General features: G+C 48.7%; 1 protein-coding gene across 1 annotated transcript; it reads left to right on the forward strand.

The window, feature by feature from the left end:
• The first annotated feature begins 606 nt into the window (after window positions 1-606).
• LOC131720936 (G2/M phase-specific E3 ubiquitin-protein ligase-like) lies at window positions 607-5671 on the forward strand. Its single transcript, XM_059013471.1, has 4 exons — window positions 607-773; window positions 1321-1496; window positions 2621-2835; window positions 5211-5671. The coding sequence occupies exons 1-4, from the start codon at window positions 663-665 to the stop codon at window positions 5306-5308; spliced, it is 600 nt and encodes a 199-aa protein (XP_058869454.1). The 5' UTR covers window positions 607-662; the 3' UTR covers window positions 5309-5671.
• The last annotated feature ends 13118 nt before the right edge of the window (window positions 5672-18789 follow it).

Genomic DNA, 18789 nt, shown 5'->3' on the forward strand with positions numbered 1-18789 from the left:
TTGTAAACCATTTAAAATTAAAGACAACTTTTTGTTATCTTTCCTTTTATAGGCATTTAGTTTGATGTATAGGTATATATTCTTATGAGTTAATGTAGTTTTATTTGTCAGATATTTCTTTGATTTTTACATTTACAGTATCACAGTCAAGTGTTTCTGACAAGATATTTGATACAATAATACCTGCTAAAAATAAATAATTATTTTCTTTTAATATGTCTTATTCTTTCACCAGAGACATTGGGGATATTCTCTGTGAGCTGGCCTCCCAGATTGATACAGAAAATGTTTCCCTGTTTAATATCAGCCGGAATCACCTATGGGAAGGAGCGAAACGAGGCTTTAAAAAAAAACTCTTACCTTGCAGAAGAGTTTGGGTGAAATGTATGGACAATATAGGAGGGAGCGAAGGAGCCGTCGACCTCGGAGGGCCAAGGAGAGTTTTTTTAACCATGCTAATGGAGTCCTTGCACCAAGGAGGCCTCTTTGTGGGACCAGACCATGCCAAGTTCCTAGACTACATTAGTGGATGTAATGAATCCATGCTTTTTTAATTCTTTATCATTACGTTTTCAGTCTGTCTAAATCTAACATTCTTATTTCAGTGATGGTCTCGGATGACTATTTTTATGCGGGTATGACTATTGCAACATCACTGGTTCATGGAGGACCTGTCATCAGTACTTTTGGAGGCGCTTTCAAGTACACCCGAGTCCACATTTGTGGCAGGGCAAGATATCCCTGATATGGACATAAGGAACTATCTGGAGAAGGTAAATATTTGCCAGTTTTGTTTGAAAAAATGTAATCTACCATCATATTTACAGCTTTTTCTAATTTGATTCATCAATGTATCTATTGATTAGAACAATTATTCACCTTACATTGCACAGGTATGGAGTGAGATTACTGTAAAATAGTATGTACTTGTATTTACCATTATGAATAAAAAAATACGACTATGAATCATAAATACGACCACAAATTAAAATAAAAAAAACAGGAGTGCGAGTAAACAAAAACAGCTACGTTTTGGATGGAGATGATACGCTCGGAAGTCCTAATCAATTGTTCCCACCATTAACAATCTGTGCCTGTGGCTTTTGTGATGTATTTTTGACAGTGATATCACACTACATCCAACACTACATCCAGCTTTTTTGATTCAGTCATATTTTTTTTAATCATACTTGTAAATAGTACAAAATATTTAACAGTAATCTCACTCCATAACCGACTGTCTGGAAATGAATATAACTTTTCTTTGCAAAATGTAATATGAAAGATTTATAAAGACAAATTGCATTTTTATTTTTACAGCTTCTAACTTACCAGGAAGAACATTCAAACACAGCAAACTTATTTGAACCAATCCAAACTCTGATGCAGCTGGCTGGAACACACAAAGTTATCCGTAATGCTGATGATTATCGCAAGATTGCTGAAGAAACTGCACATTGGTACATTTTTGGAAGAAAATGGGCAGCATTTGAGAGGTACACTCATTCTGCTCAGCCCTGCCCTGTCCTGCTCGGCCATCCCCGGCCATGTGCACTTGGCCCCCTACATGGCTCTGTTCTGCCCTGTGCTGCCCCGCTCTGCTTGGCCATGCCCTGCATTTGGCCCTTGCGATAGAGTCCTGGTATACGTGCCTCAGGTAGCCGAGGAGAACACAGACGAGACTGAGATAGAGATTGACGTTGATACGCCGACACAGGCGCACGGGATTTAATCAATAAACATAAACAAAAAAAGTAAACAATAATGTCATGTGACGCTACCAGCGATGGTAGCGCACAGAGGATGATACATGACTACAAACACTCAAAATAAAACACAATACAACAAACTCTAAATCAAAGGTGCCGTGAAACGGCAGGCCTTGCAGCAGCCCCGATCACGGCGATCTCTATGTTTTCATACTAACGCCCTGCCGAGACACGCCCATATGCCTGCTGGAGCAGCTCATTGCTTTCAGCTGCTGCTCCGCGCAGACAGGTAATCGTCCACGGCAGAGCGCAACATCAGTTGAACAATTAAATCACTTTACAACAAATAATGCAAAAATATACAATAAAACTACATATTTCCCATGTGTAGGGCTTCCGCCCTGCCACAGCCTTGCTTTTAATTCTTATTAAACAATGCAAAGCTGCAATGCAGATTTTATGTTTGTTGGTTAACTTTGCTTTGTGTTATAAACTACAACTTCTTTGTAGTTTTTTTCATTTTTAAGAGGGCTGTAGTGGGGTCATTAAAAACAATGTGCTTGTTCAGGCTCGGTTTATGGTTGGGCTCTTTGTTCTCTGGCACTGTACGATATCCATATTTCACACAGACTTCACTACAGTGGTCTGCTCTTTTTATCTTGTGATTTTGTACGAAATGGTTGTTTTAGTAATTGTTATTTTTAACACACGGTAAGGCAACTGTGGAAGGAAGCACCCTTCTGAATATTAAATACCTCCCTCGTGGTGTCATTTGCATACATTTCAATGGCATTTGTCCCCGGTATATAGTCCATGTGTTAAAAAGCGATAGAGCATGGAAAGCAGATAGCACATGGTAAGCTGAATCAAGCCCTATGTTTTTAATTCTTAAAATGTCCATTCTTTTTCAGATTAAAGGAAAGGCTGAAAACTCTAGGTGTACTGGATGCTATGACCAAGTATCCCAATGCATTCAAGCATGTCATGTGCTTCACAGAAGACACCCTCACAGCCAAGACATTTGATAATATCTTCCGCCGTGTTCTACACCCATTGGACTCCAATAAAAGGGGAACAGAAAATCTTCTATTGTCTCTCTGGAAAGACTTTATACAAGAACTACAAGGTGACTGTACTACTGTTGTTCACTAGAAAAAAATGCATACTTCTTTGTAGTTAAGAACATAAGAACATAAGAAAGTTTACAAACGAGAGGAGGCCATTCAGCCCATCTTGCTCGTTTGGTTGTTAGTAGCTTATTGATCCCAGAATCTCATCAAGCAGCTTCTTGAAGGATCCCAGGGTGTCAGCTTCAACAACATTACTGGGGAGTTGGTTCCAGACCCTCACAATTCTCTGTGTAAAAAAGTGCCTCCTATTTTCTGTTCCGAATGCCCCTTTATCTAATCTCCATTTATGACCCCTGGTCCTTTTTTCTTTTTTTAAGTCAAAGAAGTCCCCCGGGTTGACATTGTCTATACCTTTTAGGATTTTGAATGTTTGAATCAGATCTCCGCGTAGTCTTCTTTGTTCAAGACTGAATAGATTCAATTCTTTTAGCCTGTCTGCATACGACATGCCTTTTAAACCCGGGATAATTCTGGTTGCTCTTCTTTGCACTCTTTCTAAGCAGCAATATCCTTTTTGTAACGAGGTGACCAGAACTGAACACAATATTCTAGGTGAGGTCTTACTAATGCATTGTAGAGTTTTAACATTACTTCCCTTGATTTAAATTCAACACTTCTCACAATATATCCGAGCATCTTGTTAGCCTTTTTTATAGCTTCCCCACATTGTCTAGATGAAGACATTTCTGAGTCAACATAAACTCCTAGGTCTTTTTCATAGTTCCCTTCTTCAATTTCACTATCTCCCATATGATATTTATAATGCACATTTTTATTGCCTGCATGCAATACTTTACACTTTTCTCTATTAAATTTCATTTGCCATGTGTTTGCCCAATTTTGAATGCTGTCTAGATCATTTTGAATGACCTTTGCTGCTTCAACAGTGTTTGCCACTCCTCCTATTTGTCGTCTGCAAATTTTATGGAGTTTGCTTACTATACCAGAATCTAAATCATTAATGTAGATTAAGAATAGCAGAGGACCTAATACTGATCCCTGTGGTACACCACTGGTTACCTCGCTCCATTTTGAGGTTTCTCCTCTAATCAGCACTTTCTGTTTTCTACCTGTTAACCACTCCCTAATCCATGTGCATACATTTCCTTGAATCCCTACTGCGTCCAGTTTGAGAATTAATCTTTTATGCGGGACTTTGTCAAAAGCTTTCTGGAAATCTAAATAGACCATGTCGTATGCTTTGCAGTTATCCATTTTCAATGTTGCATCCTCAAAAAAGTCAAATAGATTAGTTAGACATGATCTCCCTTTCCTAAAACCATGCTGGCTGTCTCCCAGGATATTGTTACCATGTAGGTAATTTTCCATTTTGGATCTTATTATAGTTTCCATAAGTTTACATATAATAGAAGTCAGGCTTATTGATCTGTAGTTACCTAGTTCGGTTTTGTCTCCATTATTGTGGATCGGTATTACGTTTGCTATTTTCCAGTCTGTCGGTACAACCCCTGTGTCAAGAGACTGTTGCATGATCTTGGTTAGCGGTTTGTAAATAACTTCTTTCATTTCTTTGAGTACTATTGGGAGGATCTCATCTGGCCCAGGGGATTTGTTTATTTTAAGAGCTCCTAGTCCCTTTAACACTTCTGCCTCTGTTATGCTAAAGTTATTTAAAATTGGATAGGAAAAGGTTGACATGTCAGGCATGTTGTCCGTGTCCTCCTTTGTAAAAACCTGTGAAAAGTAATCATTTAATATATTTGCTATTTTTTTTTCTTCATCTATGATTTTGCCATTTGTGTCTCTTAGACATTTTACCTCCTCTTTGAATGTTCTCTTGCTGTTATAATATTGGAAAAATATTTTGGAATTGGTTTTAGCCCCCTTAGCAATATTGATTTCTATCTCTCTCTTAGCCTTTCTAACTTCCTTTTTGACTTGTGTTTGCAGTTCCAAGTACTCTTTCTGTGTGCTTTGTTTTTAGTCCCTTTTAAATGCTCTGTAAAGTGCCTTTTTTCGCTGAATATTTTTTTTAATTGATCTATTAAACCATTTTGGCCATTTTGTTTTAGATTTAGATTTGTCTACTTTTGGGATGGAATTGTTTTGTGCCTCTAGTACTACATTTTTAAAAAACAGCCATCCTTTTTCTGTGGATGTTTTCTCTATTTTACTCCAATCTACTTCTATTAGTCTCTGTTTCATACCTTTGTAGTTTGCTTTTCAAAAATTGTAAACCTTAGCTTTAGTCATTACTTTTGGGGTAGTTAGGTTACTTGTTTAGGGGATTAATCTTTCACTCATCTGGACACACTGTTTTTGGAAGTATTTTGGTTATGTTGATGTTGGCCACACAAACACAGTAAGTAACAAGCTTGCTTTATTTATTTATTTATTTCCTTAATTTCAGACAAGCCATCAGATGTCACTGCTATCCTTTATTACTGGTTGCAAGACCGTACCACCACTGGGATTCAGACCAGAACCCACTGTAGATTTTTTACATGATGCTGAGGACAATGGAGAGAAATCAAGATCTCCAAAGGCAATTACATGCAACTCTACGCTGTTTTTGCCAACTGTACATGTAGTTTATGAAGAATTCACTGAAGCCATGAGATATGCTGTTCTAAATGGTCAGGGCTTTGGCTTTGCATAGTCAACTATTGATCTTCTGATGTGATCGATGGTAGGGATGCTCCAGATAAAACCAAAGAAAGGAAAAATAAAAAAAAAGGGAAAAAAATAAAAATATACAGTATTCTTGGGATTTCTTGTTTTTCCTGGTCCTGGGGAGATCCGTGTTTTCTGTTTTAATTGCACCCTTCATTTAACAAATACTTTACCTAATTTGAGCTTTTTCTTTTCTTTGGAGCTCTTAAAGTTAATTTTGAAGTTACAGGTATAGAAAAGAATTGTGAAACACTGCTTTAACCAATGCATCAGTTTCAAACAACAAACACTAAATGGGCAAGTGATTTGATCACTTATTATTTCCATGGCAAATGCAAATTTATTTGTATTAAATATTATTTGTATTAAATATATTTGGCTCAGCACTACTTTTTAGTCATAACACAAAATTGAATTTTTAATAATGGTTTTGAAAAAAAACTGACAAGCAAGGGTGTGCTCTAAATTACTTAAGTGGGCCAATTATGTATTTATTTATTTATTGATATTCATATTTTGACCTGGACAGGCTACTAACCCAACTTAAAAGGGACAGGGGGATGAGTCTATCCACCCACATATGTAGCATCGGAAGTGATACAACAACACCGTTTTTGCAATTAATTGAGTTGGAACGTAATTATTTGTATACAACACTATCTAACATTGTTTATCACATAATCCAAAACAAATAAATAATGATTAATACCACTATTGTCATCATCTGATAATGGATCACAAAGAGATAGAGGCTTCCTTTGGTTTTCAGCGCTCTTTTGTACTGTATTATGTAGAACATGAATGTACGTGTCTGCCTCATTTGATGTAATTGGGCCTGCATGGTCAATTCCATAATTATCTATGCCACTCAGAAGATCTTGTGAATTTGCTGTAGTCAGATCTGAAAGTATTCCAGAATGCCATAATGCTAAGGGTGACACAGTCGATGGTAATTCCACTGGCGAGTGAATTCTTGCACAGAATTTCCTATTCTTGGAATGTAAACAAAGTGTAATGCACATAAATCATTTGTAGAATCTAAGATTCCAATGTTTTCCATGTACATAAACAATTGCCTATAAAACTCAGAAACCACTCTGTTCACTTCACCCCAAAGACGCTCTATTCTCTGGTTGTGAACACTTCTGCCTGTAATAAAACCTCCTCTGTTTCTGCCACGGCTCATAATCATGTATCTAGCAACATCAATGTTTTCACCACCTCGATTCCCTCTAACTCTCAGTGGCAACCCATACCTTGATACACCCTCTTCAAAGAAATGCAAAACAGTAGCTGCACAATTGTTTGTACAGCATGTCAGGTGTATAATCATCAATGCATCCATGGTACACAAATCTCCATGAAATAAGCTTGTGATTTGAATCAATGTGCCTGAAATGACAAAAGAAAAAATTGAAGTTTTAAGTATTAGGTTTCCATTGTTTCCAATAAAACAATTTACACATAATGTATACAATGGACCTTGTGAATCCATAACCAAATAGTGTTATTTATATATATATATATATATATATATATATATATATATATATATATATATATATATATATATATATATATATAATATTTTAAATCCTCAATCCCTAGCAGCATAGGACTGCTGGATTTATAATCTGACATCACACTTTATTTTTTTAAATTTTTTTTTACCTTAAACTTTCCTTAATAATTATATAAATGTTTCAGTTCCTACCATAAATGATTAGGTCCTCTGACATTATATATTCTCCTTCTAATTGTATGCCGTCTTCTAAGGGCTCTGCCAACTGGGTCCAGGGCATTTAATCGATCTCTAATTCTCCTTCTCTGAACTCTTAATCCTCTGGCTTGGACACCACCTTAGAATAAGAGCAATAGTTCATAATGTTGTTTAGTTCGAATTAAATAAACCTAATCATAACTACATGCAAGTACACTTTCACCTGTATTGCCTAAAATAACATGCAATATATATATATAACAAATAACTCTTGAAATGTGTATTTTTTGTCAAACCTCTAAGTCGCACTGGGTAAGGGCATCTGTAAACAAAGAAAATAGAAATACAGTAATTCTAGAGGATATACACTGATTGAGACATATGCTTTATTACACACCTTTGATGAACAAATACCAAAAATTCTACAGCCAAAAATGTATTTTACCTTGAACATAGTTGCCTCCTGCATTTGGCGTTTCTCTCAGGATTTCCCTTATAATATTATCCAGTTCACTATTTAAGATGTTGGCATAATTTTCTCCTGTCATTCCATATTGCTGCTCACTTATGCAGAGGCAAGCTGCAATTGAACACCACGGCATTCCTGTGACACGTAGTTGCTGTAGTTGATCTTTGGTTATGCAGTATCTGCAACATCAAATATAATTTGTTTAATAATAAAATAACACATATTATTATTACTCTGATTAAATATGGTAGTGCATTTTCTCAGCATAAAATGTAACAATAGCAATACAATAAGCATATAAATCAATATACTTTAATGCTTTTAACCATACCTTGGGCGACCTCTTGTGCTTTCAAGGGGACTGTTGAAAAAAAATTCAAATTGGGATCGAGGAGCCAATCTTTGGTCAACTTCACTATACACTGTCCTCACAGCGTCAAATAATCTATTTATCAGCAAACATACTTGATCCACTCCCTGTTGAAAAATCAAGATTAAAATTTGTTATTTGTTTGAAATAACAATAATAAAATAATGTGATATCTGTATAATGTGAAATAATGTATAATGTGATATCTTGTAACAATTGTAAGTCGCCCTGGATAAGGGCGTCTGCTAATAAATAAATAAATAAATAATAATAATAATAATAATAAAATAAATGCAGGGAAAGAAAGCAAGAAAGAAAAACATGTTTCCTTGTGTCCAATGTTTGTATTTATTTTTAAGTCTTAAATGAAGTCCTTACTGCGCCTTAAAAATGAAGTCCAAACAAACCCAACCAGGTGTGTAGATCTCCAAATGCACTTTGAAGAATGGCGATGAAAAATCACTGATCAAACCATGTGAAAAAATATTATGTTATTGATAAAAGAGCAGGCAAATAAAGAGATGAAGTGCAGAAAGTGCTCAGTGCAAACTGATTTAATTAAGGACAAATATCGGTCAGGTGTTCAGATAAAATACCATGTAAAACAGTCCAATTCAGTTAAATACCATGTAAAACTGTTTTTTTTTTCTGTAACTTGTCCTATTATGAAATCCTGCAATAGTATTTACTAGAGTAATCCTTTTAATATCTGTCAATGTATGAATTGGTCTGTGTACATGTTATTTTTTGGCATTATTACTTAATGTATTTATTTTTAAGAAATGCATTACATTTCACTATTATCAAATAAAGAGTAGATTTTTGAGACAACCAGTCTAAGGTATTGTTCTTACTTCACAACTTTCCAGGACAGATGCTAAAGTTGACAAAATCCTTACATGCTCTTCGAGTAAACGATGTAGATGGTCAAATGTATTCAAATCATTAGTATCTAATGTCTGTTGAACTTGTTCTAAACAGTCATCCAGCTCCAAAAAATATAAATTCAGATCCTCGATATTGTCAGTAACGGAACAGATAGCGCACACTACTATTATGAAAAAATGTATACAATAGCCATTTTTCTTCTAGTTATGACGATTTACTGATTTCCCTGTGTCAATTCATAAAGCCGACTCCTCCCTCAAAGAAATCGTGATTCCCTGCGTGCAGAAAACCTGATTCCCTGCGCGCAGAAAACCTGATTCCCTGCCTGCAGAAACCTGATTCCCTGCGCGCAGAAAACCTGATTCCCTGCCTGCAGAAACCTGATTCCCTGCACGCAGAAACCTGATTCCCTGCGTGCAGAAACCTGATTCCCTGCGCGCAGAAACCTGATTCCCTGCCTGCAGAAACCTGATTCCCTGCACGCAGAAACCTGATTCCCTGCCTGCAGAAACCTGATTCCCTGCACGCAGAAACCTGATTCCCTGCGCACAGAAACCTGATTCCCTGCGCGCAGAAGACCTGATTCCCTGCGCGCAGAAACCTGATTCCCTAAGCACAGAAATCTGATTCCCTGCGAGCAGAAACCTGATTCCCTGCACGCAGAAAACCTGATTCCCTGCGCGCAGAAGACCTGATTCCCTGCCTGCAGAAACCTGATTCCCTGCGCGCAGAAAACTGATTCCCTGCATGCAGAAACCTGATTCCCTGCGCGCAGAAACCTGATTCCCTGCGCACAGAAACCTGATTCCCTGTGCGCAGAAACCTGATTCCCTGCGCACAGAAACCTGATTCCCTGCACGCAGAAAACCTGATTCCCTGCGCGCAGAAGACCTGATTCCCTGCCTGCAGAAACCTGATTCCCTGCGCGCAGAAAACTGATTCCCTGCATGCAGAAACCTGATTCCCTGCGCGCAGAAACCTGATTCCCTAAGCACAGAAATCTGATTCCCTGCGAGCAGAAACCTGATTCCCTGCACGCAGAAAACCTGATTCCCTGCGCGCAGAAGACCTGATTCCCTGCCTGCAGAAACCTGATTCCCTGCGCGCAGAAAACTGATTCCCTGCATGCAGAAACCTGATTCCCTGCGCGCAGAAACCTGATTCCCTAAGCACAGAAATCTGATTCCCTGCGAGCAGAAACCTGATTCCCTGCGTGCAGAAAACCTGATTCCCTGCGCACAGAAACCTGATTCCCTGCGCACAGAAACCTGATTCCCTGCACGCAGAGACCTGATTCCCTGCGTACAGAAAACCTGATTCCCTGCGTGCAGGAAACCTGATTCCCTGCGCACAGAAACCTGATTCCCTGCGCACAGAAACCTGATTCCCTGCACGCAGAAACCTGATTCCCTTCGTGCAGAAAACCTGATTCCCTGCGTGCAGAAAACCTGATTCCCTGCCTGCAGAAACCTGATTCCCTGTGCGCAGAAACCTGATTCCCTGCGCGCAGAAACCTGATTCCCTGCACGCAGAAAACCTGATTCCCTGTGCGCAGAAACCTGATTCCCTACACGCAGAAACCTGATTCCCTGCGCACAGAAACCTGATTCCCTGCACGCAGAAACCTGATTCCCTTCGTGCAGAAAACCTGATTCCCTGCGTGCAGAAAACCTGATTCCCTGCCTGCAGAAACCTGATTCCCTGTGCGCAGAAACCTGATTCCCTGCGCGCAGAAACCTGATTCCCTGCACGCAGAAAACCTGATTCCCTGTGCGCAGAAACCTGATTCCCTACACGCAGAAACCTGATTCCCTGCACGCAGAAAACCTGATTCCCTGTGCGCAGAAACCTGATTCCCTACACGCAGAAACCTGATTCCCTGCGCACAGAAACCTGATTCCCTGCGCACAGAAACCTGATTCCCTGCGCGCAGAAACCTGATTCCCTGCGCGCAGAAACCTGATTCCCTGCGCGCAGAAACCTGATTCCCTGCGCGCAGAAACCTGATTCCCTGCGTGCAGAAAAACTGATTCCCTGCGCACAGAAACCTGATTCCCTGCGCACAGAAACCTGATTCCCTGCGCGCAGAAGACCTGATTCCCTGCGCGCAGAAACCTGATTTCCTGCGCGCAGAAACCTGATTCCCTGCGTGCAGAAAAACTGATTCCCTGCGCACAGAAACCTGATTCCCTGCGCACAGAAACCTGATTCCCTGCGCGCAGAAGACCTGATTCCCTGCCTGCAGAAACCTGATTCCCTGTGCGCAGAAACCTGATTCCCTGCGCGCAGAAACCTGATTCCCTGCACGCAGAAACCTGATTCCCTGCACGCAGAAACCTGATTCCCTGCGCGCAGAAACCTGTTTCCCTGCGCACAGAAACCTGATTCCCTGCACGCAGAAAACCTGATTCCCTGCGCGCAGAAGACCTGATTCCCTGCCTGCAGAAACCTGATTCCCTGCGCGCAGAAAACTGATTCCCTGCATGCAGAAACCTGATTCCCTGCGCGCAGAAACCTGATTCCCTAAGCACAGAAATCTGATTCCCTGCGAGCAGAAACCTGATTCCCTGCGTGCAGAAAACCTGATTCCCTGCGCACAGAAACCTGATTCCCTGCGCACAGAAACCTGATTCCCTGCACGCAGAAACCTGATTCCCTGCGCGCAGAAACCTGATTCCCTGCGCACAGAAACCTGATTCCCTGCACGCAGAGACCTGATTCCCTGCCTGCAGAAACCTGATTCCCTGTGCGCAGAAACCTGATTCCCTGCGCGCAGAAACCTGATTCCCTGCACGCAGAAACCTGATTCCCTGCACGCAGAAACCTGATTCCCTGCGCGCAGAAACCTGATTCCCTGCGCACAGAAACCTGATTCCCTGCACGCAGAAAACCTGATTCCCTGCGCGCAGAAGACCTGATTCCCTGCCTGCAGAAACCTGATTCCCTGCGCGCAGAAAACTGATTCCCTGCATGCAGAAACCTGATTCCCTGCGCGCAGAAACCTGATTCCCTAAGCACAGAAATCTGATTCCCTGCGAGCAGAAACCTGATTCCCTGCGTGCAGAAAACCTGATTCCCTGCGCACAGAAACCTGATTCCCTGCGCACAGAAACCTGATTCACTGCACGCAGAGACCTGATTCCCTGCGTGCAGAAAACCTGATTCCCTGCGTGCAGAAAACCTGATTCCCTGCGCACAGAAACCTGATTCCCTGCGCACAGAAACCTGATTCCCTGCACGCAGAAACCTGATTCCCTGCTTGCAGAAAACCTGATTCCCTGCGTGCAGAAGACCTGATTCCCTGCCTGCAGAAACCTGATTCCCTGTGCGCAGAAACCTGATTCCCTACACGCAGAAACCTGATTCCCTGCGCACAGAAACCTGATTCCCTGCGCACAGAAACCTGATTCCCTGCGCGCAGAAACCTGATTCCCTGCGCACAGAAACCTGATCCCCTGTGCGCAGAAACCTGATTCCCTACGCGCAGAAGACCTGATTCCCTGCCTGCAGAAACCTGATTCCCTGTGCGCAGAAACCTGATTCCCTGCGCACAGAAACGTGATGCCCTGCGCGCAGAAGACCTGATTCCCTGCCTGCAGAAACCTGATTCCCTGCGCGCAGAAAACTGATTCCCTGCATGCAGAAACCTGATTCCCTGCGCGCAGAAACCTGATTCCCTAAGCACAGAAATCTGATTCCCTGCGAGCAGAAACCTGATTCCCTGCGCGCAGAAAACTGATTCCCTGCATGCAGAAACCTGATTCCCTGCGCGCAGAAACCTGAATCCCTAAGCACAGAAATCTGATTCCCTGCGAGCAGAAACCTGATTCCCTGCGTGCAGAAAACCTGATTCCCTGCGCACAGAAACCTGATTCCCTGCGCGCAGAAACCTGATTCCCTGCACGCAGAAACCTGATTCCCTGCGCGCAGAAACCTGATTCCCTGCGCGCAGAAACCTGATTCCCTGCGTGCAGAAAAACTGATTCCCTGCGCACAGAAACCTGATTCCCTGCGCACAGAAACCTGATTCCCTGCGCGCAGAAGACCTGATTCCCTGCGCGCAGAAACCTGATTCCCTGCGCGCAGAAACCTGATTCCCTGCGCACAGAAACCTGATTCCCTGCGCGCAGAAGACCTGATTCCCTGCTTGCAGAAACCTGATTCCCTGTGCGCAGAAACCTGATTCCCTGCGCGCAGAAACCTGATTCCCTGCCTGCAGAAACCTGATTCCCTGTGCGCAGAAACCTGATTCCCTGCGCGCAGAAACCTGATTCCCTGCACGCAGAAACCTGATTCCCTGCACGCAGAAACCTGATTCCCTGCGCGCAGAAACCTGATTCCCTGCGCACAGAAACCTGATTCCCTGCACGCAGAAAACCTGATTCCCTGCGCGCAGAAGACCTGATTCCCTGCCTGCAGAAACCTGATTCCCTGCGCGCAGAAAACTGATTCCCTGCATGCAGAAACCTGATTCCCTGCGCGCAGAAACCTGATTCCCTAAGCACAGAAACCTGATTCCCTGCGTGCAGAAAAACTGATTCCCTGCGCACAGAAACCTGATTCCCTGGGCGCAGAAACCTGATTCCCTGCGCGCAGAAACCTGATTCCCTGCGTGCAGAAAACCTGATTCCCTACCTGCAGAAGCCTGATTCCCTGCGCGCAGAAGACCTGATTCCCTGCCTGCAGAAACAACGCGCGGGGTCCCAGCGCCTCACCAAACGGTTCCTGGTACCTCCGCAGCGCGAGCACAGACACTAGCAACTACACGCGGGTTCCCAGCAGCTCGCCAAACCGACCCTTGCGCCTCCCTAGCCCATACACGGGCCCCCAGTGACCCAGCGCGGGGTCCCAGCGGCACGTCACATAGTCCCTGGCACCTCACCAGCATGTGCACAGGCACCAGTGATCCTGCGCGGGTTCCCAGCGGCCCGCCAAATGGTCCCTCTCCAGCACACACACAGACAATAGCGACCCAATGCAGAGTCCCAGCAGCTCACCAAACCGTCCCTGGCGCCTGAGCAGCACGCGCACGGGCCCCAGCGACACCGCGCGGGGTACCAGCGGCTCACCAAATAGTCCCTGGCACGTCCCGAGCAAGCAGCGACTTCTCGTAGGGTTCCAGCGGTTCGACCAGGCCGTCCCTGGCACCTCACAAGTGCATAGGGCTCAGCGACACCGCGCGGGTACCCAGCGGCTAGACAAATGGTCCCTGGCACCTCCCCAGCACGCGCACCGTCTTCAGCGACTTCTAATGGGGTTCCAGCGGTTTGCCAAATGGTCCCTGGCACCTCCCAAGCGTGCATGGGGCCCAGCGACCCTGCGCGGGGTCCCAGTGGCTCGCCTAATGGTCCCTGGCACCTCACAAACACTCGCATTGGTCCCAGCGGCTCGTCAAATGATCCCTGGTTCCTCCCCAGCGTGCGCACAGGGCCCAGCTACTGTGCGCGTGGTCCCAGCAGCTTGCCAAATGGAACCTGGCCCCTCCCTAGCGCGCGCACGGGGCCCAACAACCCAAAGCGGGGTCCCAGTGGCTCGTCAAATGATCTCATGCACCTCCCCAGCATGCTCACTGGTACCAGCGACCCGGCGCGGGGTCCCAGTGGCTCGCCAATTAATCCCTGGCCCCTCCCCAGTGCGTAGACGGGCACCAGTGACCCCGCGCGGGGTCCGAGTGGCTCGCCAAATGGTCCCTGGCTCCTCCCCAGCGCGCGCACGGGGTCCAGCGACCCCGCACGGGGTCCGAGTGGCTCGCCAAATGGTCCCTGGCTCCTCCCCAGCGAAAGCACTGCGCCCAGCGACCCCACGCGGGGTCCGAGTGGCTGGACAAATGGTCCCTAGCACCTTACCAGCACGCGCTCGGGCCACAGCGACCCTGTGTGGGGTCCCAGCGGCTCGCCAAATGGTCCCTGTCTACTACCTAGCGCACGCACAGGGCCCAGCAACTTCGCAAGTTTTCCCAGCGGCTCGCAAATGGTCTCTTGCCCCTCCCCAGCGCGCGCGCGGGATCCCAGCAGCTCGGCACATGGTCCCTGGCACCTCCACGTCACGCGCATTGGGCCCAGCGACCCCGCACCTGGTCCCAGAGGCTCGCCAAATGGTCCCTGGCACATCCCCAGCAAGCGCACGGGACCCAGCGACTTCGAGCGGGGTCCCATTGGCTAGGCAAATGGTCCCTGGTAGCTGCCCAGCGCACGCACTGGTCCCAGCGATCCCGCGCGGTGTCCATGTGGCTCGTCAAATGGTGCCTGGCTCCTCCCCAGCGCGCGCACAAAGCCCAGCAACAGCGCGCGAGGTCCCACCACCTCGCAAATGGTCCCTGGCACATCTCCAGTGCACGCACGTCCCCCAGGGACTATGCGCGGGCTCCCAGCGTCTCGCAAATAGTCCCTGGCACATCCCCAGTGTGCGCACGAGCCCCAGCGACTTCGCGCGGGGTCCCAGCAGCTTGCCAAATGGACCCTGGCCACTCCCCAGAGCACGCACGGGGCCCAGCGACCCGCGACCCCGCGCAGGGTTCCAGCGGCTCGCCAAATGTTTCCTGTCACATCCCCAGTGCGCGCATGGGCCCCAGCTACCAGGCTTAGAGTCCCAGGGCTCCCCAAAAGGTCCCTGGCACATCCCCAGCACACGCACAGGGCCCAGAGACCCAACGCGGGGTCCCAGAGGCTCGCCGAATGGTCCCTGGCATCTCACCAGCACGCGCACAAGCACCAGCAACCTCGTGCAGGGTCCCAGCGCCTCCCCAAATGGTCCCTGGCTCTTACCCAGCGCACGCACAGGGCCCAGCAACCACGCGCGGGTCCCAACGGATCACAAATGAACCTTGCCTCCCCCCCCCAACGCGCGCACTGGGACGAGCGACTCCGCGCGGGGTCCCAGCAGCTCGCCAAATGGTCCCTGGCACCTTACCAGCGCGTGCACAGGCCACATCAACCCCGAGCGGGGTCACAGCGGCTCGATAAATAGTCCCTTGACCCTCCCCAGCGCGAGCACAGGCCCCAGCAATTTTGCAAGTGGTTCCAGCGTCTCGTCGAATGGTCCATGGCACCTCACAAGTGCATAGGGCACAGCGACACCGCGCGGGTACCCAGCCGGTCGCCAAATGGTCCCTGGCACTTCCCCAATGCACGCACAGAGTCCAGTAGCCCCGTGCGGGGTCCCAGCGGCTCGCCAAACAGTCCCTGACACCTCTCCAGCACGCGCACGGACACTAGCGACCCCACACAGGGTCACAGCGGCTCGCCAAACCATCCCTAGCACCTCCCTAGCATATGCACGGGTCCCAGCGACCCCACGCGTGGTCCCAGCGGCACGCCAAATGGTCCCTGGCAACTCCCAAGTGTACGCACAGGGCCCAGCAACCCCACACGGGGTCCCAGCAGTTCGCCAAACCGACCCTGGCGCCTCCCTATCCCATGCACAGGCCCCAGTGCCCCCGTGCGGGGTCCCAGAGGCACGACACATGGTCCCTGACACCACCCCAGCACGTGCACGGGCACCAGCGATCCTGTGCGGCTTCCCAGTGGCACGCTAAACGGTCCCTGGCACCTCCCCAGCGCGCGCACTGGGCCCAGTGACCCTGCGAGGGGTAACAGCGGCTCTCTAAACTGTCCTTGGCACCTCCCCAGCGTGTGCACTGGACCTAGCGACCCTACAAGGGGGTCAGATCTGCTTGCCAAATGCACCCTGGCACCTCCCCAGCACACGCACGGGCGCCAGAGAACCCTCGTGGGGTCACAGAGGCTCACCAAACGGTCCCTGGCACCTATCCAGTGCACGCACAGGGCCCAGCGTAAACGCGCGGGTCCCAGCAGCTTGCAAATGGTCCCTTGCCCCTCACCAGCGCGCGCACTGGGTCCAGCGACCCCGCACAGGGTCCCAGCAGCTCGCCAAATGGTCCCTGTCACCTTACCAGTGTGCGCATAGGCCACAGCAACCCTGAGCAGGGTCCCAGCGGCTCGCTAAATGGTCCCTGGCCCCTCCCCAGCAATCGCACATGGCGCAGCGACCCCGCGCAGGTCCCAGAGGCTCTCCAAATGGTCCCTGGCACATCCCCAGCAAGTGCACCGGCCCGAGCGACTTTGCGTGGGGTCCCAGCTGCTAGCCGAATGGTCCCTGGCACATCCCCACAGCGCGCACAGGGCCCAGTGACTCCGCACGGGGTCCGAGCAGCTCGCCAAATGGTCCCTGGTTCCTCCCCAGCTCGCGCACGGGGCCCAGCAACCCCATGCGGAGTCCCAGTGGCTCACCAAATGGTCTCTGGCACCTCACAAGTGCATAGGGCTCAGCGACACCGCGCGGGTAACCAGCGGCTCGACAAATGGTCCCTGGCCCCTCCCCAGTGCGCGCACGGGGTCCCAGCAGTTCTCCAAATCGTCCCTGGCACATCCCCAGCGTGCGCACGGAGCCCAGTGATCTCTCGTGGGGTCCCAGCGGCTCGTCAAATGGTCCCTGGTTCCTCCCCAGCGTGCACACAGGGCCCAGCAACTTTGCGCGTGGTCCCAGCAGCTTGCCAAATGGAACCTGGCCCCTCACCAGCGCGCACACGGGGCCCAACAACCCCAAGCGGGGTCCCAGCGGCTCGTCAAATGGTCCCTGGCCACTCCCCAGCGCACGCACGGGGCCCAGTGATCTCTCGTGGGGTCCCAACGGCTCACCAAATGGTCCCTGGCTCCTCCCAAAGACACGCACTGGGCCCAGTGTGCTCGCGCAGTGTCCCAGCGGCTCGCAAAATGGTCCATTGCCCCTCCCCAGTGCGCGCACGGGGCCCAGTGACCGCGTGCGGAGTCCCAGCACTTCTCCAAATCGTCCCTGGCACATCCCCAGCGTGCGCACGGAGCCCAGTGATCTCTCGTGGGGTCCCAACGGCTCACCAAATGGTACCTGGCTCCTCCCCAGTGCGCGCTAGGGACTCTGCGACCTTGCGCGGGGTGCTAGCGGATCACCAAATGGTCCCTGGCTCCTATCCAGCGCACGCACAGGGCCCAGCAACCACGAGCGGTTTCCCAGCGGCTCACAAATGGTCCCTTGCCCCTCCCCAGCGTGTGCACGGGGCCCAGCGACCCTGCGCAGGGTCCCAGCGGCTCGCCAAATGGTCTCATGCACCTCCCCAGCATGCTCACTGGTACCAGCGACCCAGCGTGGGGTCACAATGGCTCGCCAAATGGTCCCTGGCTCCTCCCCAGTGCACGCACGGGGCTCATCGACCTCGCGCAGGGTCACAGTGGCTCGCTAAATGGTCCCTGGCTCCTTCCCAGTGCACGCACGGGGCTCAGCGACCCCGCGCAGGGTCACAGTGGCTCGCTAAATGGTGCCTGGCACCTCCCAAGCGCGTATGGGGCCCAGCGACCCCGCGCGGGGTCCGAATGGCTGGACAAATGGTCCCTGGCACCTTACCAGCACGCGCTCGGGCCACAGCGACCCTGTGCGGGGTCCCAGCGGCTTGCCAAATGGTTCCAGGTTACTACCCAGCGCGCGCACAGGGCCCTGCAACCATGCGCAGGGTCCCAGCGGCTCACAAGTGGTCCCTTGCCCCTCCCCAGCGTGCGCGCGGGGTCCCAGCAGCTCGGCACATGGTCCCTGGCACCTCACCAGCACACGCACGGGCCCTAGCGACCCCACGCGTGGTCCCAGCGGCACGCCAAATGGTCCCTGGCAACTCCCAAGTGTACGCACAGGGCCCAGCAACCCCACACGGGGTCCCAGCAGTTCGCCAAACCGACCCTGGCGCCTCCCTATCCCGTGCACAGGCCCCAGTGCCCCCGTGCGGGGTTCCAGAGGCACGACACATGGTCCATGACACCACCCCAGCACGTGCACGGGCACCAGCGATCCTGTGCGGCTTCCCAGTGGCATGCTAAACGGTCCCT

This window comes from Acipenser ruthenus, chromosome 45, assembly GCF_902713425.1.
Source record: "Acipenser ruthenus chromosome 45, fAciRut3.2 maternal haplotype, whole genome shotgun sequence".
Classification (NCBI taxonomy): Eukaryota; Metazoa; Chordata; class Actinopteri; order Acipenseriformes; family Acipenseridae; genus Acipenser; species Acipenser ruthenus.

Bases quoted from the DNA above. Each gene is read 5' to 3' on its own strand.
- LOC131720936 (XM_059013471.1), top strand. From the start codon at position 663: ATGGAGGACCTGTCATCAGTACTTTTGGAGGCGCTTTCAAGTACACCC. The intron at 774-1,320 runs GTAAATATTTGC...TTATTTTTACAG, and splicing joins TAAGGAACTATCTGGAGAAG to CTTCTAACTTACCAGGAAGA. The intron at 1,497-2,620 runs GTACACTCATTC...ATTCTTTTTCAG, and splicing joins AAATGGGCAGCATTTGAGAG to ATTAAAGGAAAGGCTGAAAA.